At 55.8% G+C, this 19,394-nt stretch overlaps 2 protein-coding genes across 2 annotated transcripts in view; both read left to right on the plus strand.

Annotated features, from left to right (window-relative positions):
* Positions 1–10,609, plus strand: part of PACS2 (phosphofurin acidic cluster sorting protein 2) — a gene marked incomplete at its 5' end in the record, with an annotated part of 82,813 nt that extends 72,204 nt beyond the window's left edge. The window contains 3 exons of the mRNA XM_084266400.1: positions 2,050–2,276; positions 3,997–4,110; positions 5,104–10,609. Coding sequence (XP_084122526.1) covers positions 2,050–2,276; positions 3,997–4,110; positions 5,104–5,222 — 460 coding nt within the window. The 3' untranslated portion in view covers positions 5,223–10,609. The remainder of the gene's footprint in view (positions 1–2,049; positions 2,277–3,996; positions 4,111–5,103) is intronic.
* Positions 10,610–14,188: 3,579 nt separating this feature from the next.
* The window catches only part of MTA1 (metastasis associated 1), a gene marked incomplete at its 5' end in the record, with an annotated part of 85,040 nt that continues 79,834 nt past the window's right edge, over positions 14,189–19,394 (plus strand). The window contains one exon of the mRNA XM_084265890.1: positions 14,189–14,216. Within this exon, the coding sequence (XP_084122016.1) occupies positions 14,189–14,216 (28 nt within the window). The remainder of the gene's footprint in view (positions 14,217–19,394) is intronic.

Raw genomic sequence — 19,394 nt, forward strand, 5'->3', positions numbered from 1 at the left:
AATGCTCTGTAGTCAGAGACTGGCCTTGTGTGCTCTCCCTAAGCAGCATCCCATGCTGTCCTTGTTAGAGACAGAATGGGGACCTTTTCCTGCAGAGACCTTTAACTTCTTAAACTGGCTTGGGAGTTCCCTTTTAGCAAGAGGAAATGGAAATGTGGAAGTCCCAGTTTAGCAGGTGCCTGCCAACTGGAAGGTGTTAGTGGCTGTAAGCCTGTGACTAGAGGCTTGGTTCCCCAAAGCCCTTCTGTTGGCCCCGGGTGGTTTGGTGGCAGGAGAGTCCTGTCTGCCCTGGCTGGCCCCAGCAGCTGGCTGGCAGTGCAGAGAGCTGGGGCTGCGTGGGCTCTAGAGAGCAGAGCTGGCTTCTCAGGTGAGAGCTCTGTGTGGGTTTTCCAAAGGTGGAAGTGGGTTGGGAACCTGTACCCACAAGTGGAGGCTGTTTGTGAGCTGTGGACCTGGTATATCTGAAGTTGACACACCAGCTCTAAGAATCCACTGCTTTTTGCTGTCATGATGTGTAGTAAAGTCACTGAGAAATCAGGAAGTTCAGGTTCAGTCTTGTTCCACCTCCACTGATCTGTATGTGACAGCACAGGGGACAGAGGGTGACCCAGGCTGGAAGATTAAGCCTCATATTTCACTAGGAATGGAACAGAAAATCTTGCCTGGGCATAGTGAGCATTAGGCTGCTTTGTGTTTACAAATGAGATGAGAAGTGTGGTGCAAAGGAGACTTCAAATCCAAAGCTGCATCTCCCAAGCATTGTTCTTAAAGAATCTGACCTCTGAAATTGCCCTGAGAACCCAAAACTTGGTTTTGGTGATCAAAGATGATCTCTGCTCTGCAGTCTGGATGTCAGCTGAATAAATGGTGAAAAAGTGATTTGCAGGGAGGACCATGGCAATGGGATGTCTTTGTTTTACCTTGAGAGTAACCTAGTAGACAGGTGGTGTGAAGGGATGCTTATTTCATTCAAGATCACAGATTCATCTTCCTTAACAGTTGCCATTTCTCAAACAGGGGACACAGAGTGTTAGATAAAATAAGTTAGTTCTTCATCTAGTACCTACGTATTATTCAACACTGTCACTGTGTAGGAAGAAGCCCAGGCTGTCAGCTATAGGGCTGCTGAACCATGAACCCCTGCTCTGCTCGGGGTTAGGTGGTGCAAGGCAGGGGTGGAATTTCCCAGGCTGCTCATCTTCCCTTTTTTTTTGCTCCAGAAGGGCTGGCAGTGTGTTTGTGGTGACTCACATCTGTTCCCGCACAGCACACACGGGAGTTTTCAGCAGCAGATCATGTCCTGAAACCTGCTGGTGTTTAATAAACATCACAGGACTGGCAGAGCGTTTTCCAGCACTGGAATTCCCCAGCGAGGCTGCAGGGCAGATTGCCCTGTGCCATTGCCCTGTGCCAGCCCCGTTACTGGGACCTGGGGAGAGCAGAGCTCCTGCATGACCTGATGGGGCAGCTGGATGTGAGGGAAGCTGGTGACAGGAAGAGCTCATGAACATAGGAGATGGAAGGAAGTCAGGAAGTTTGGTAACTGGGTGCCTAACGTTCAGGGACACACCATCTCTTTGTCCACCGCTGTGATTTTGGCAGTGTTGCCCCTGGCTGGAGTTGTTCACTCATCAGGAGGTCGCAGCCTCTCTTCCCCACTCAAAGACTGGGGGTGATCTGGGCCACCTCAGGAGTTGCTTTTGCTGACTGGGTCACTGAACTCAGCGTCGCGTTAGGAAACTGCCCGTCTGCTCCCGTTCCCACTGCTCATCCCTGTGGCCAGGCAGCAGGGTGGCCTTTCCCAGCTTGCTGCAGCTCTGGGCCGCTGGGCCGATGCCGCCGTGCGTCGCGACGCAGGCTGCGTCACTCAGCGATGGCTTCCCGTGCTTCTGTGGTTACTGTGTCTCACTGCAGAACATTCCTGCCTGATTTCTTGAAGAGCCAGTGCTTGTCCTCTGGCCATCTGGCCAGGAACAGCAGCTGCCCCAGGAAAGCACAGGTTGGGGGAACTCTGCTGTGCAGAAATTACCTTCTTCTCTTGTTTTCCAGCCAGAGCCTCGGTGCTGAGTTGATGGGCCTGCAGGTGGATTACTGGATTGCAGCTCCACCCATGGACAGAAAGAGAGACCCGGAGAAGAAGGACCCCTCCACTACCAAAAACACACTGAAATGCACTTTCCGGTCCCTCCAGGTCAGCAGGTTACCTGCCAGCGGTGAGATTGCCACCACTCCAACCATGTCCATGACTGTTGTGACAAAAGAGAAGAACAAGAAAGGTAAGGTGGATGTGTTTTCTGTTGCCAAAGGCCAGGAAAGCAATGCTGCTCTTCCTGTTCCGCTGCTCCAGGGCTGCCTGACTTTGTAGTCCTGTGTTACGTCTTAGTCATGGTTTTATCCCCAAAATCCTTGTCTGCGAATGAGAAGTGACTCCATAAGGTGATAGAGTTTGTTAGGGTAGCTCCTCTTTGTGCTCTGAAAAGTGATGTGGTCACTGTTAGAGCTGAACAGCCATGGAGCCCAAAAGAACAAAGGTGGGGAAGAGCAAGGATGTTTTTGGGTAGCTGAGCAGAGGGCTGGGAGGGAGAGTGAGCTGCTCGGGACAGCTTCCCTGTGTTCTGAGAGAACCTGCTGGTGCGGGTTTGGGGTGGTGGGTTCGGTAAGAGGCGGCTCGTGCCGCTGCCATCAGAGCTGGGCAGACCCCGCAGCCTGCACAGCTCCGTGCACTGGTCTCTCCTGTGTGACACGGGCGCAGACAGGGGCAGGATGTGTGCACCTTGCAGTGTGTGGTGGCAGCCCCAGCAGACGTGTGCTGGATCTGAGGTGATGTGCCCATGTTAAACACCGCTGTTGTGGCAGGACAGACGCCTCAGCCAGACCTGCCAAGCCATGGCTAGGGGTGTGTGTGTTCCTCAAAGCGGGGTTGTAGCAACATGAGCTCTTAGAGCTTTGTGGGACAAAAGGAGGTAGAGAAGACATGCTCTCAGCACAATGCCTGGTGTTAGCTTTTCTTTAATCTGCTGCTCTTAATCTCACAGCTGGGAGCTTATTTTCTCCAAACAAACCAAAAAAGGCATTTTAAATATCATCAGTAACTTTGTATTGGCCACTGGTAACGTGAAAGGGTAGAGATGGAGAATTGCATTCAGGGAAGCAGCGAGGCAGCTCTGGGTGTGTGACACCTGGCAGTAGCTGTCCTTCCCAACACCTTTGTGCCCATGGACCAGGGAGTCGTTCCTGGTGGCATCAGGGGGTTTAGGGCTCTGAGGAATGGCCAGCGGAGCCTTCCAGACCTGTGGCTGCAGGACCTGGATGCATGGCACTGCCGGTACTGGAGCTCCCACCCCTGACTGCACCCTTTTTAAGTGACATGCCTATAGGAGAAGTAATCCTGAGACACTCAAAATACTCTTCCCTCAGTCTGGCCCAGCCCAGGGTGGTGGTGGCCAACATCACCAGCTTCTGTGGAGCCAGTTTGTGCATCCTTGCTCGTGCATTTGGACAGTTCTTGAGTAACTGGTCCCAGAGCCATCCCTCTCCACCAGCTGCCCACAGCATGCATTCCCTCCTGCTCTCCAGGTGCCTGCACCGCCCAGCTCATGCCGGGCTGCTGTTGGAGGCCGGAGCGCAGCCCAGCAGCCCCGTGCAGTATGTGGGACTTCCCCCTAGGTGGTGCGGCCGCCCGGCAGATCCCAGGCGCGGGACACAGCCCCGGGGACCTCTTCGCTCCGGTGGTGTCCCAACAGCAGCAGGAGTCACCCTGAAGGTGCCCTTTGGGGCCAGGGGGGATGAGCTGGGAATGCTTTGCATAGAGACACTTACGGCTAAGGTGTCCATGATGGTGCTGAGCGCTGATACAGTCTAACTCCTGCCAAACAGGGATGATTTGGGGAGCTAAAATTAGAGTTATAATCTTCGGACATGAATGTTTAAAGAAGTCTTGGTGCAGCTCCTGTGAGTGGCAGAGGCTCACTGCATGCCGGCTTGATTTTCTTACAGTGATGTTCTTGCCCAAGAAAACAAGAGACAAGGAGGTCGAGTCCAAGAGCCAGTGTATTGAAGGAATCAGCAGGTTGATTTGCACAGCTAAACATCAGCAGAACATGCTGCGTGGTAAGTGTGGCGCTCGCGTCCCCTCGGGCTTTGGGGCGAGACTTGGGTGCTAGTGTAGTCCTGGGGGCCAAGGGCTGAGCTGGTGTCCTGGCCCCTGCTCTGGAGCCAATGAAACGGGAGCGTTCCTGGGGATCGGAGGGTGCTTTTAATAGATCTGGGATGTGGGAAAATCTTCCCTCACCTAGGAACTCCCCTGAATCAGTGCCCTGGATAAGGACAAGGGGTGGCCTGGATGAGGACAAGGGCTGGACTGGGCTCTGGTTTACTCCCCCACCCCCATCACTTTTCTGTTGCCCTTGCACATCTGGAGAGCGATGCTGGCGAGTGGTGCAAGGGTGGCTGCTGTCCTAGGTGGAACTGGCACAGAGGCACACTGCAGGACGAGCCCCACGTGCATCTTGCAGGCAGAGTGTCGGTGGAACTGTGCAGCCAGTATCACAACCAGCCCCGCAGCTGACGCAGTTGATAGTCCCCACTGCTGTTAACAGCAGAGGTCACCTCCTGAATGCTGGCCCAGCCCCGTGAGGCTGGTGAGAGTGAGAGGTGGTCTCAGAACGTGTGACACAGATCTCCTGGTGAGGAGTGCCAGTGAGGACAGACTGGTGTCCACCTCCCAGACTGATGTCCACCTCCATAAGAGCGCGTTTGCCTGAAAAAGAAAAAGGAGCATGTTGAAGAAATTTGAGAAATGGGATCAGGTGACGCTGCAATCAGCAGTCTGGGGAGCTCCAGTGTCGGTGTGTGATGCTGGAACAACAATCTGAGCTGTTTTCCCTCAAGCTGGTCTGCTCTGAGCCTTCCTCCCCTGTGTGTGCAGCCATTTACAGTGCAGGCAGCGGGGTGGCCGGGCAGAGCAGCGTAGCCTCAGCGCAGCCCGTGGCCAGGCTTCCCTCTGCCCGCTGCAGGGAGGTTTCTGGAAAAGTTGCTGCAGGCTGGACGCTTCGGCTCGGGATTCTCTAACTCTCTTCTCTCTTTTTCCACCCTCCCCTGCAGTCCTGATCGACGGGGTAGAGTGGAACGACGTCAAGTTCTTTCAGCTGGCAGCACAGTGGTCCTCTCACGTCAAGCACTTTCCCATCTGCATATTTGGACACTCCAAATCTAACTTCTAGCCCTGCTCGGCGGAGGGACCTTCTGCCCATCCCGGAGACTGCACACCAGGAGCCAGGAATTGCGTGCCAACTCTGACTCGTGTCGCTCTGCCCTCTCCTGCAGAATTAATTACAGATGTGCTTGGATTACTTTTGAATTACCTTTTTCTATTAACTCTTAAGTTTACTACAAGGGAAGGAAACCCCTTTAAACAAAGGCAAACCCCGCCCCCCCCTCCAGTCTTAAATATAGATGTGCTGACAACCTGAAGTTGTGGGGGAATTGGCAGGAGCAGGCAACCTGCCCAAGAACACCTACCACTTACGAGCAGATAGCTGAATAACTGCACTGCTTATTAACCTGAGACCTCATTGGTGTGAGTGGGCTGGGGGAACCGCCGATCAGCTCAGATGGATTTTGTGGAAGATCACGTGTGTTACGCTGCGTTTGCCTCCCCCTCCCTCTATTTCTAGGAAAAAGGAAAAGAAACACACAAAAACCCATGGCCAGTCTTTCTTCCTGCTGCCAAAGGACAAGACATCAGCGAGTCTGGAGGGAGTTGGACTGTCCGGTTTGCAAAACAAACCACTCGCATAGCTAGGGAGGGCTGGAGAGGACATCCCCTTCGGAGCCCCAAGCCTGCCGTGGGGATGGGCAGGTGTTTGTGCTGAGGCACAATGCCTGAGGAGGGCTGGGCAGGAACAGGGATTAGGGAAACACTAAGGGGTGTAAGGGAACTCCAGTGTCCCGGGTCTGTGACAATGACCAAACCGAGCCAGTCACCATGTCCCCGCAGCTGGCTGTGCTGCTGAGGGATGCCGTGTCAGTGGGGTCGCTGCTATTTACATACTCACACCGATTATTTACCTGTCAATTAAACCTCGTCCAGCCTCTAAAGGGAAAAGGATTTTTTTTAACAGCTGCAGATTTTTTTTAATGCTTTCTAAAAAAAAAAAAAAAAAATCAAAAAAACCAAACAAAAAATAAGGAAAAAAGATATTAAGTTGCCAAAAAAACAAAACAAAAACAAACCCAGGAAGATGAGCCGTTGTCTGTGAAGTGATAGATCACTGTGCTGGCTGGACTGGGAGCCAGCCAGGTGCTCTGCGTGTCCAGCTGCCTTCCTGTCCATCTGTCAAACCGCACATGCTGAGGCAGCGTGGGCTGCTTTATCTGCTACCTTTGTCCTGCCCTGACCATGCTGTGCTCCCCAGAGCTGGGTGTACACCCCCAGGCTGGATTCAGACCGCCTGGCTCCAGGGCAACCACGGGAGTGGGTTTTTGCCATGCCCTTTTACCACCCAGGCCCTCCTCACAGGGACTGAGAGGCTGTAACAAAAGCAAAGGGTGCTGGGGGTCGGTGGCCTTTCACTGGCTGCGCCGTGGATGGAGTGTGGCTTTCAGAGTATTCCTCCCCATGGGCATCTCCCTGTGGATTGTGTCCCTTCCCCAGCAGGACAGGCTTCTGGCCTGGCCTGGCACTGCCTGGGCATTGAGGCTTTCTGGGGTTCCAGTCCTGATGTGCAGTGGGAGCTGTAGCTGGAATGGGAGAGAGGATGAAGCCAGCCAGGTTCTCTGTCCACCTTGGGTAGCGAGACATCTTGCGAGATGGAGGAGTGAGACTTTTGGGTCTCTGGCTTAGCTCCAGCTGCACCTGTGTTGGCTGTATGCCTCGCTGCTCTCAGGGACCCTTGGGGTGCTGGGACAAGGGGACACTCTTACAGAGAGACAGCGTGACAAGCCCTGGGGCTGGGCAGCTCTGGCTGCTGCGGATGTGGCCCTTGGCTCTCCAGGCTTCCCGCGGTGTGCCTGGGAGTGGGGGGGCAGCTGGGGCTTGGGGACCAGCAAGGGCTGGCTGTGTGGATGGAAGAACAGACAACTCTGGCACGTCGGGGTGTTGAGGAGATAAGGCGTAAGCTGCTGATGGGTGCTTGTGGGCAGGCCAGGCTCTGCGAGCGTCTCTAGAAGGCGCGTTCCGAGGGCGGTGATGCTTTTGAACCTTTGCTTTTTCTTTCCTGTCTGATCCCTTACCCTTGGGTGTGTAAAGGCTTGGGGAGCCTGCTTTGCCCTGCACTGCACAGGGACCGCCCGGGCGGTTTTGGGCAGGGCAGTGGTAGTGTGATCTGTTAGGTCTTCTCCTGCTGATGGGGAACGAGGTATTATTAGGTGAGAGTGTGGTCTGGGCTGGATCTAGTGCCTGTCGCAGCTCTCGGGCTGCTTCACCGCCTCTGATTTCCTTAAACCTTTTCCCAGCACAAGCGCAACCTACTTGGCCAGGGACTGGGTATTCCCTTCGAACCACGGGAGGGAGGAAGACATGGTCCCATGCCCGGTGCCGTGCTGCTGGGCTGGACATACTGTCTAGTTGCAATGCTGTGTTTCGTCCCGTGGGCCCACAGGCAGGTCTGCCTGCCGTCTGCTGGCTCCTGGCTGCGGCAGAAGCTCAGCTCGAGTCTGAATGTCGTCGTGTCCATCAGTTGGTGCATTTTTCAGTTGACCTGAGCTGATGCTGTGGGACTGTATAGCGTTGCCTAGCAGCGGGAGCGTGGGAGATGGTGTATAAGCACATCACTGATTTTTCTTCATCGAGGCTGTTGCATAACAAAAAAAAAAACCCAAAAAAGTTTTTTAAATCAGTCAGTGTGTGATTTCTTCTTCGAGGCTCACGCTGGTGTGACAAGGGTGATGGGGTCCCAGTGTTGGGAGCTGCACGCAGCCTGGGCAGCTCACGGAGCTGGAGCGTGTTAGCGCCGCAGAGGGAGCTGGACTGACCCACTGCAATAACTTTGTTTACTGGGGGGGGTGAGGGGGAACCATCACTGTGCTCCTCTTTGTATTTCAACCTACTGTAAAGAAACAAGCGGTAGCTAGGACGGGATTTCCAGGGTCCTGCCTATCAAATGTGTGTTGCCCTGCTCTACTCTGTGTGTGTGTGTGTGTGTGTGTGTGTGTGTGTGTGTGTGTGTGTGTGTACATACGTGAGAGAACCACTTCTGCTTGTTGCATTTCATGTTGGCTTGTGTTTTGTTTTAACTTTATACGAGTGAATTCACCAGGAAACTCTCTGTACGCTTGAGACCCGAGGGCTTGCGTCCCCAACGGGGTTTCTCCCCTGTGGAAAGCTGACATTGCTCTGAAATGCCCCTTCTGTGCAAGGAAACGTCCCAGCCTCTCGGCCTTGTCCTCCCGGAGTCCGTCAGTGGCAGGCTGGGCCTGCCCACGGGCAGACACACACCCGGGGACGGCTGTGGTGTTTCCCAGCACAGGGGCATGGGTTGGGGCAGGAGTTTGGTGATGCTGCTGGTGTGGCGTGGAGCCGCGTTGTGTGCCTGGCTGGAGGAGGAACAGGTTGCTGTCTGTGAGGTAAACGAGTCTCAAAGTGCGTGCGTGGCTCAAGCCGTTTTGGGAAGGCATTTTGCAGCTGGTGACCCGTGCGAGTGGCGGATCTGGGGTCTCCATCGGTTTCCCAGGGATCCCTCCCTCCCACCAGAAGCCTGGCTGGCTGGAGGGATCCCTGCTGTGGGGCCAGGCAGGGCTGCCGAGGTGCTGATGGGTCTGTGCCAGCCAGGTTGGGCTGGGGGCTTGTGTGCCAGTCGGTGGGTGCAGGGGGATGGCTTAGGGCAGACGCAGCACTGTTCTACCTTTAGCCCGTGAGGGTTCTGGCGAGGAAGATGCAACTCGAATGAAGCAGCGCAGCGGCACTACCTGGCTTGTCTCTGTTAGGGCTTGCTTTGGAGCTGTGCGGTCTGACAGTGAAGGCAGGGGCCACAGCAGGCTGTATCTGAGCTGATCTCGGTCTGGGAGGTGCTTTGGAGGTGATGCCCTTGGTCCCTCCGTCCCTTTGTGACCCCCCTGGCTTGACCCTGCTCCTCACAGGACATGTCTCGCCCGCTCCCCCGGCTGTGGCTTCCCAAAGCAGCCTGTTGGTTCTCCAGCTGCTCTTGGGCAAAGGGCCCCGCCGCGCTCAGAGGTGAGGTCTCAGGAACGGGCTGGTTGCCGCACTGGGCTGTGCGACTCTGACCTAGTTTGACAGCTCTGGTGAGCAGATGAAAGATGGAAGGTTTTTGTGGTGTCCTGTTGCACCTTGAGTGCTTCCCGGTGCTCGGGTTGAGTTTCCTGGAGACAAAGGCTGGCCCTGGGTCCTGCCAGCATTCCACCAGCCGCTGGCCGTCCTGCCACTGCTTTGCAGATATCTCGGGTGGCTGCTTTAGCTCAACTCTGCAGTCTCCAACCAGTTCAGTTGTCACTGGTTACGTCTCAGCGGTAACTGCGGAGTCTTCCATCATTGCACATGAGTTTGGGGAGAGCTGCTCTCTCCGTGGTGCATGTGGCTGCTTTAATTAGCATGTGCTTTGACTTTATCCTGTGGAGATGAGCAGGGGTAGGGACTGGGAGGTTTCTGGGACTGGAGGGGACGTGCCCTTCGGCTTTCCATCATCAAACTTGGCTGAGAACCTCACTGCCCTGTGGTTAACCTGCGATTGCACCAAAAGCCCATCGCATTTCTCATCAGCAGTGTGTGTGGGAGGAAACACTGGAGAGCTGGGGGGGGGTGGGTTTTGCACTGGCACCTCTGAGTTTTAAGAAGAAATCCTGAGGAGAGGCAGCAGAGCCAGTGGTCTGCTGCTGTTGCTTGATGTGTGGAGAGCCAGGGAATGCTGGGATAAGGGCACCTGCTGTGTGTTGGCAAAGGGCTGGAGGCGTCGGGGCTTTCTTGAACCTGGGTCTAATGCAGGGTCTGTGTCTCCTTTGTTCTCCAGCCTCAGTCTCTGTGCGTGGCTGTGTGCTGGCATGGAGCGTGGCACTCCCTCGGGGTGTGTCAGGCAGGCAGAAAGCCCAAAATGAGCGGCAGCATCTCCCAGAGGCTTCCAAGAGCCTCTTCAGCAAGGTCCTCATGGGACATGCATCTGGCAGGGCCGGCTCTGGTGGGGTCACTTGGCTGCTTTGGCAGAGACTGTGAGAGAAGAAGGGGACGTGCCAACTTGGAAAGCAGCAGGTCACTGTGTCCTTAAGGACGCACATCGGTATGGGGCCGCATCCAGTCAGCGGCTGTGCCGCTTTGCACCATGGCTGGAGGGTTTCCAGAGCGTTGCCTGCCTGGTTGTGTATGTGCCGTGGCAGCAGGGAAGCACCTCGCAGGGGCAGCGGGGCTGTGTGCCACCAGCCTGGGCTGGACTGCGGTGTGTGAGGGGACGTTACCACTTTGTAGATTCCCGAGTTGTCCATCTGTTTCACTGTTGTGTTGTTTGGGTTCTAGGTTGGTTGGTTGGTTTGGTTTTTTTTTTTTTAATGAAGACAGATTAAAATGTAAATAGCCTTTTTTTTGGAACAAACTGCAACGTGCTCGACCTCGTCAACTATTTTACGGTACTAATGCAACACTAATAAAACTGGACATGAAAGCACACACACGTCCCTCGAGTCGTCTCTCAGCTGGGGCTGCTCTGGTGTGACTGGGGCAGTTGTCTTCAGTTGGAGATGGTAGCATGGCTTCCAAGCACAAGGACATCCCTTGTGTTTGTGCTGCCCGGCAGCTCTTCCAGGGCAGAGCTGGTGGACTGACAGGTCCTCCCCAGCACCCAGAAATTTTGGGAAGCAGGCCTGGGATGTAGTCCCCAGGATACAACACGTTGGAGGAGTTCATCTCAGCATGGGAAAGAGGGACTAGGGTGGTGGGAAGGCTTGGATGTTGGTGGGGAGAGCTGAGGACCAGCCCCGTACCACCAGGGAGTCTGTGTGGGTGCTCTAGGCCAAGCCAAAAGGCCTGACGGGGCCATGGGAACACTCCTGTCTTCTGGAAGGGATGAGATAGCTGAGGGCTGGCGTGTGACAGGCCTCATGAAGTGGGCTAAGAGAGCTGCTCTCACCCCCTGCCCTGGGCCAGGACAAACCCATTTCTGCCAGGCACCCTCGGGCTGAGCTCCCTGAGCGTGGCCATCTTCCTTCTGCAGGTCTTGGTTGGCCTCAACACCTCTGTGAGGTGTTGAGGCACTGCACCCTCGCTGCCACGTGGGAGGCATCAAATGGGAGTGATGCCACATCAAGGTGCACCGAAAACCTTCTGGAAGGATGGGCTTTGCCACGGTGGGAGTTGGCGGTGCCCATGGGCATGGGGTTCGGTGGTGGGAGATGGGGCGTTGCAAGAGCCCACTCCTCCTTCGGCTGCCAAGGCCGGCTCCCCTCCCTCCCATTGCGCAATGCCGCAGCGGTGGCCGCAGCTGTTGCTTCACCTGGAAGAGGAACAGCGGGGAAGTTCGGGCGATGCTTTTATTGCCATCCTTTAAAACATGGTTTAGCATCTGGAAAGAGCAGCCAAGGCCATGTGACCAGCCACTTCGTGTGCAACTACCAAGTGCCCTGCAACACGCTTTGTAAGTATTTGTTCTGGATCATTTTGTGTCCTCCTGAATTGTTTTCCGTGCTCTGCAGAGCGGTTGCAGGAGCAGCCTGGGGAGAGCCAGCCCTCGTGTCCCGCACTATCCCTGACGGCTGTGTTGGCACGCGCTCTCCAGCCAGCTGGGAAAGGAGGAAACATTGCTGTGATGACCCCGAGCGCACTGAACTTTTTTGGCTGCTTGGCTGTCGCTCCGTGAAGGGCTTTCCTTGCTCAGCCATGCTCCTTGCCCGTGGTGAAAACACCGAAGCAGAGGCCTGTGCGCTCCTGGGATCTGAGGACTGACACGGTGCGAGGTGTGTTTTAACAGAAGCCCTGTTGTTTTTCAGCTGGATGCCTTTTGGCAGATGTCAAGGGTTTGGACTTCATGAGAACCAGGGTCAAGAGTGCAGGCAGCGGCCGTGCCCAGCCCTGGTAAAGCATGTGCCTGTGCTCTTAACTGCTTACTCCAGCAGAAGGGTTTCATGGCAGACACTTTTTGGCTATCGTGACCTCTCTGAGGTCTTGAGCTCAGGCAATGTGACATGATTCTCCAGCTCTGTGCAGGAGCCAAGGAGTGAGTGCAGGTGTCCTGCTGTGCCCAAGAGGCCAGCAGTGCCCTGGGTCCACCTGTCCTGAATGTCAGAGGTGTAGCTCTTCATCGGGCCTCAACCCATGCCTGCTCTGCTGTCCTTTGTCAGCCCTGGCTGAGGGACCTGCTATAAAGGTGTCATGTGCCAATGACTGATGGTTTCTTGGGGTATTTTTTGGTGTCAGCCTGTCAGTTCCTGCAGTAGAGGAAATGGCAATAGCAACATGCAAGTTTAGTGGAGCGATCAGGAGCCAGCAACTGTAGCCTGCAGCCCCCTGCTGCAGGGTTGCCAAGAAGACGCCTGCAGACCCAGTATGTGGGCGAAGGGATGGTGACACCTCCAGATCAGTGGGTAAGGGAAAGCTACAGTGGTCATCTACATTTCACCTTTTGGGCTGACACCCCTGGAAGGGGGAAAGCCCCAGCACGGCACTGTCTTAGGCTAGTCAGCTTGGGACATGGGCAGGGGGGATGGCCCAGGCAGCCCCTACCCATCACGCTGACCCAATGGAGATGGTGGAGGAGGAGTAGGAGAGTGTGATCCAGAGGAGTGTGTAGGGTCCGGGACTCTCACACGTGTGTGAGGGGATGGAGAGGTGTGCACAGGCACCAGGCAGCGTACGGGTGTAAGTACAAGTGTGATGGGGGTGTTGCATGCTGTCAGCAAGGCAGCATGTGTGAGAACAGGCAGTGCTGGCCTTGTCTGTAAGAACAGGCACAGTCTGTACGTGGAGGCTGTGTGTGAATACAGGTGGCATGTGTGTGGGGTGTGTGAGTACAGGTGGATGTGTGTGTGTGAGGAGAGCTGTGAGTACAGGTGGATGTGTGAGTACAGGTGTGTGGGGCTGTTGGGCTGTGACTACAGAGGTTGTGTGAGGTAGGCTGTGCACAAGCACCGGAGCATGTGAGGGAAGCTGTGTGTACAGGTGGGGTGTGTGAGTACAGGGGCGTGTGAGGCAGGCTGTGTGCAGGCACAGGCACCTGAGTGTGCAAGGGGCTGTGTGTGCAGGTGCAGTGTGTCCGTGAGGCAGGCTGTGCGTGAGGCAGGCCAAGTGAGTGCAGGGGTGCGTGAGGCAGGCTGAGTGCAGGGGTGTGTGAGACAGGCCGAGTGAGCACAGGGGTGCGTGAGGCAGGCCGAGTGAGCACAGGGGTGCGTGAGGCAGGCCGAGTGAGCACAGGGGTGCGTGAGGCAGGCCGAGTGAGCGCAGGGGTGCGTGAGGCAGGCTGAGTGTAGGGGTGCGTGAGGCAGGCTTTGAGTGAGCGCAGGGGTGCTTGAGGCAGGCTGAGTGAGTGTAGGGGTGTGTGAGGCAGACTGAGCACAGGGGTGCGTGAGGCAGGCTTTGAGCGAGCGCAGGGGTGCGTGAGGCAGGCTGAGTGTAGGGGTGCGTGAGGCAGGCTGAGTGTAGGGGTGCGTGAGGCAGGCTTTGAGTGAGCACAGGGGTGCTTTAGGCAGGCTTTGAGTGAGCACAGGGGTGCGAGAGGCAGGCTGAGTGAGCGCAGGGGTGCGTGAGGCAGCCGTGTGCAGGCCCCCGAGCGTGCAGAGGGCTGCGTGTGCGGGCAGACGAGCGCCGGTGGCGCGTACGGGGTGCGTGTCGGGCCGTGCGCGAGGCCGGGCCGCCCGTGCGCGGGGGCTGTGCGCGGGCAGGCGGCCCGAGCGTATGTGCGAGCGACGAGGCGCGGTGAGGCGAAGCGAGGCGCTGCCCGCCGGCAGGCCCGGCCCGCTCCCCTCCCGCCGGGTGCAGGCCGCGGAGCACCGCCCTCACGCTGCGGGCCGGGCCGGCTCCTTCCCCTCCCTTTCGCCGCCGCCGGGCCCCTGTCCGCCCGGGTCCGCCGCCCCCGGCCCGCCGCCGCCCCGCCTCCCAGCCTCCCACCCTCTCTGTCGGCCGGGCGGCAGCCGGCGCGGCCCCTTTAATTCCCCCGCTCCCCTCCCCCGCGCGGCCGCCCAGCCTCCATTTTCCAGCGGATCCGGCACCTGGAGGCGGTGGCGGCGGGAGTGGCCCGCAACCGGCCCCGTCCCGGGTATGGCCGCCAACATGTACCGGGTTGGAGGTAAGAGTCCCCGGGGTCTCGGCCCCGCCGCGGCCCGGCCTCGCCGCGCTTCCCTCCCTTCGCTCCTTCCCGCGTGCGAGCGGCGCCCCGGGGGCCCGGCGGGCCGCGGCGGCGGGGCAGGCCCGGGGCGGGGCGGGGGCCCCGCGGGAGGCCGAGGAGGGGGGGAACATTGGGGCGGGGGGCCGGGGTTCAGGCGGCTCCTGGGGCGGGCTGGAGGTGGGGGGGGGGGGGGGTCTGGAGGGGCGGCCGATGGCCGGGGCGGGCGGGTGAGGTGCGTGGGGCGGGAGCGGGGCAGGGGCCTGGCTAGCGGTGGGCGAGGGGAGGCCCGGCGCGGGGTTAAACGGGGTGAAGGGCTGCTGCGGGGGAGCCCTGGGTCGTGCGGGTTGCGGGGAGAGGAGCGGGGAGAGACCGGGGGCTGCGCGTGGGTTGTGCGAGCGGGGGATGTGGGGAAGAGGCGCGGAGGGGTGAGGAAGGGCTGCCTCGTGGGGCCGCGCCGAGGGCAGGGGCACGGGGCGTGCGGGGCTGCGGGTGCTCGAGGGGGGGGCTGGGGCAGAGCGGAGCGCGGATCCCGGCCTGGGGCACGGGCAGGGTGAGGCGGGCTAGCAGGGCCTGGGGCACGGCAGGAAGGCGAGAGCGGAGGGGCCGTGGGGAGGCAGTGCTGGGATGGGCCCCGGGACGGGGTCGGGGGCGGCGGGGCAGCCGCTTGGATGGGGGTCACGCGAGGTTGTAGGGGTGGGGACCGAGGAGGAGTTGGCGAGATAAGGAGATGCACAAAGATGGGCAGAGGCTTCTGGTGGATTGGGGGGAGGGGGGGCTCGCGTGAGGCACATCCTGCTGGTCTTGGCCTCCCCTTCCACTCTTGCTGTTCTGTTGTGTGCTCTCCCATTAGCCTCCTGTTCAGGGTTGCGCTCCTGTCTGATTGTCCTTTGTTTTGACTCACGTGAAGAGAACCGAGAGGCAACAGGGTTTGGGACTGCGTTTTGTGGAATATAAACAGGGTGGTCTGGCATGAATCTGTGCTCGGCCATTTTCCTTCATAAAAGCTGTTCTGTGGAGCTTCCTTCTCCCCAGGACTGTAGGATGTGCTGGGAGGTGTTTTTGTGGGGTTCCCCCCCTTTTCAAATCTCTTTATTTCTTGTGGAGTTCTGTAAAAGTGAAGCAAAGTAAACAAGGGGGGGGGGAAATATGGTTAAGGTGGCCAAGTCATCCTGTCTGGCCGCTCTCCATCAACAACTACTTTCTGTTCTTTCTGCTTTTCTGGCCTACCCTTACTTTGTGCTCTGTAAAATGCTACTTCTTTTGTCACACTTGTACTTCTTTTTCTTTCTTTCTTTTTTTTTTTTCCTGGCTGCACCTGGTTTTACAGAAGGATGAGGTGCACTCCTTGACTGTCCTGGCTTTGTTTCTTGGGTTCCTATAAGCTGTTAGTGTACTTGTAACATTGTGTCGTTTTGGAGATGCTGGTAAAGTGATGAGGGGCAAGATGAGTTGTGGAAATTTACAGCTCAGTCCCTGGTGTGACTTGCAAAGGAGATTGTTTCCTGGAAGTTATTGTTTGGCATTTAATGTTTTGGGTGCTGTTCTTAGGTGAAATGTTGTCTTGGGTGTTTTGTGTGACAGAGTCTGTACTGTGCACCCCATGGGTGTTGGGAAGGGATTTCTGTAGATCACAGTAGGCCAACCTCCTGCTAGAACCTGTCCTGTTGGAGCTGGGTGCTTGGGGCTGTGGTGAGCTTAGTCCTCAGTATCTCTTAAGGATGGTGAGACCACCTTTGCTTTACCCTGTCCAGTGTTTGCCCACGCTTATGGCAAGTGTTTGTTTTCTTGTGCCTGGTTGGATTTTCTTGCATTCCAGCTGGTGTCCCTTGGCTTATCCCTCACAGCTCTGAGGAGCCTGTCCTCATCTGCTCGATGCCTCCCACTCAGTAGTTGTAGACAGCAGTAACACCTCCCCTGGGCCTTGCCCCCCTGGGGCTGACCTCACCCACCCCTGCCTTTCTCACACGTCCCATGCTCCAGCACTGACCACCTTGCTGTACTCTGCTGGAGTCCTTCCTGTATGTCACCACCCTTGGGCTCCTCGGGGCCAAGTTGGACTCAGCTCTCCCAGGTGCTTCGCAGAGGAGCAGGATCTGTCCCCTCACCCTGCTGCCTGCTCACACGGCCACGTTGGCCACCCTTGCTGCAAGGGTGTGCTGCTGGCTTCTGGGCGGCATGGTGTTTCTCCAGGTGCCTTTCTGCAGAGATGCCACGCTGATGGCCTGCCCTGCTGCAGGGAGTTATCCTGCCCAGACAGGGGGCTTTGCTCTAGCCTGAGTTGAACTTCCTGACATTCTTCTTAGTCTATTTTCCAGCTTGTTGAAGTCCATCTGAACAGCAGCCCTGCCCTGCAACATGTCGTTTACTTTTCCCAAGATCCCAGACTTTTAGAGAGTGTACCCTAATCCCTATCCCAATCATTAAAAAACCCTAAGCAGGGCTGGCCCCCACGTTGATCCTTGAGGAATGCTGTTAGTAACGGCAGCCAAGTGAAGGTTGTAACTGCTCATCACAATCCTTCGAGCCTGGCGTTCCAGCCAGGTTTCTCCCACCTTTATTGACTAGTTATCCATGCCACACCTCAGCACCTTCCAGTTTTTATTTGAAGGATGCTGTGGGAGACTAGAGTGGCCTTTGACATGAAGTCAAGGTGTACAAGACCCCCCTGCTCTCCCCTCAGCCACACAGCCAGTCTTTTCATCCTGGGTGGGGGGTCAGGTTGGCCAGGCCTTTGGCATACCCATTTTGGCCGACCTCTGTCACCTTCTTGTCCTTCCTGTACTTGGAAGTGGTGCCTAGGATTTGCTCCATAACCTTTCCAGGCAGAGGGTAAGGCAGCTGGCTGACAGCCGAGGTTACGGCGCTGCCTTATCGTACATATGGATGAAGTCTTGATTTGACATATTACCAAGATCAACATATGGATGGATGCAGCTGTTTCTGTGTGAGCTCTCTGTTCAGCCGAGCCAGAGGAGTTTGTGCTATTGAATTGTTTCTGACCTCTGGTGCTGGTATCTCCCATTAGTGGGTTTGTGCACTCAAGTTGAGTGTGAACTCCCGGGCAGGGTTAAATCCTGAATGGGGTTTGTGTGTAGTCGTTTCACACGCTTTCCGCTGGAAGACAAACGTTCAGCAGATAATCTGTTGTTATTCTAGTGGCTACTGAGTTGCCTTGTATGAACTCCAGACCTCACAGCTACCAAAAGCAGCTCCCTCACTATAATCAGTGGTGCTCCTAGGCATGTTCCCTGACTCAGAAAAGGATGGTGATAGCCTAATCACGAAATGCCAGGAGGCTTACCTTTCAGAAACCTATAGGTGGATTGCATTTCTCTGATGCAGGCTGACTTTAAACACATAGTTGACAGCTTTTCCAGAGGACATGAAGTATGTTCTCCAGTTCCTGTGTAGAAGAGCTGAGGAGCCTTCACTATGGGGGATGAAGGTGACATGCAAGTTGTCTTCTTGGTGGTGTGTGGCTGATCAAGTGTGTGGGGAAGGAGGTGGAGGGGATTAAGAGCTGCCACTCGAATGGATTTAAGACTCAACAGGGTTGACTGGTGGCATCAGGTTGCTTAGAGAAAGCAACTGGTTCTCCTGCCAAGTCCCTACTGGTACATTTGTGATGGAGGTGGGGGTTGGTTGCCAGTAAAAACAGGACTCTTGGAAGTTAGCGTGGTTCAGAGGGGATTTGGAACTTTTAAAATGTGTAGGGAAGATGCCAGGGTATCAGATTCCAAGATGAAGTATGGGATTGTATTCATTGTCCAGAAAGAAATCCTGGAATTGCCTGCCTCCAGAGTAGCAGAGGTGAGGGTTTTCTTAACAGCCATGAAATAAATGGCAGCATGATGACAGTGAGCTGCTTTTGCTTGGAAGGAGTTGTGGTGCGCTGGCCTGCTGCTTCAGTCTGCATGATCACAGACCGTATGGGAATGTTGGATAAACACCAGATCCGAGGAGCTTGGGACCTCCAAGCTGCAATTTGGGGCCTCTGATGAAAAAAATGTATGTGGGAGAGAGATGTTCATTGTTCTGGCTAGTGCCAGGCTCTGCTTTCAGGAGAGTGCTGTGTCAGCTGCCTGGAAGAGAACAGGTCATTTCGGTATCAAGAGACTTTGCAACAGCTACTTTGTCTCTACTTTCTCTGGGAGAGTTTAGCTGTAGTACAAGAAGGACTGAGCCCTGCTGCAGGCCTGTGCCCCTCTGTCTTTCCCTTGGTGCAGTGAAACAATGGGTTTTGCATTTCCATCTTGCACTGATTTGAGGAACTAAAATTTTTCCACCTTCCCTCCTCCTCACTCTTTGTTTTTTCCTGAATTATTTTTAATCTGCATCAGCTACCCGATCTGGTTCACCGTGGGACTGTGTGAACAGCTGAATGGGCTCAGTGGGAGGGCTGGGAACACGGGGATGGGGAAAGAAAGGAGAGGAAGGATGGAGGAAGAACTACTAAAGCCAACAGTTTTGCTGAGACAAATGTCAGTTTATGCTGGTAGATGAAAAGCCTTTTGTGTGCTCTCCACTTGTAAGAGTTACCCTCTTGTTTGGGAGCCCTCTAGGCTGCAGAACTGTCACCGCTTTTGAGCCTGTGGCATGTTTAAGGTGTGTTTAAATGGCATCGGAAGATACGATCGCAGGTCAGTCAAGCAGATACGTGTCAGCAGCATCTTGCGTGTTTAAAGTGAAGTGTAGACTCCATAGTGCCTGGGATGGCACCAGAGATTCCCAGCAGCTTTATTCCAGGGTGCTGGGGACAGAAGCTCCATGATTCAGTTGGTGGTGTTACTCCCGCTGGTTAGAATAGACTTGGTATTGGTGTGTAGTCATACCCCTCGTTTCAGCGTAGCTGTCCCCAAAGTTTTTAAGAATGGCAGCATGACATCATCTCTCTGTTATTATAGGGTGTTATTAATGTGTGGCTGGGGACCGTGGTTTGACCTGCTCCCCATCCAATTACATACCCCTGTTTGGAATCCAGATTCTCCTGGCGCTGTGCGACTCTTGGTATCCACGCTGTTGCCAGAGAGCTGTGAGCAGATGGGTGCCTTGGTCCTCCTGACATCACAGTGATGTCAATAATAATTTTGTGTTTGTCTTGGTAAAGAGCTGAGGCACAGAGCTGTTGAGGAAGCTTAC

The sequence above is a fragment of the Gallinula chloropus genome (assembly GCF_964237585.1).
Source record: "Gallinula chloropus genome assembly, chromosome: 6".
Taxonomy (NCBI): domain Eukaryota; kingdom Metazoa; phylum Chordata; class Aves; order Gruiformes; family Rallidae; genus Gallinula; species Gallinula chloropus.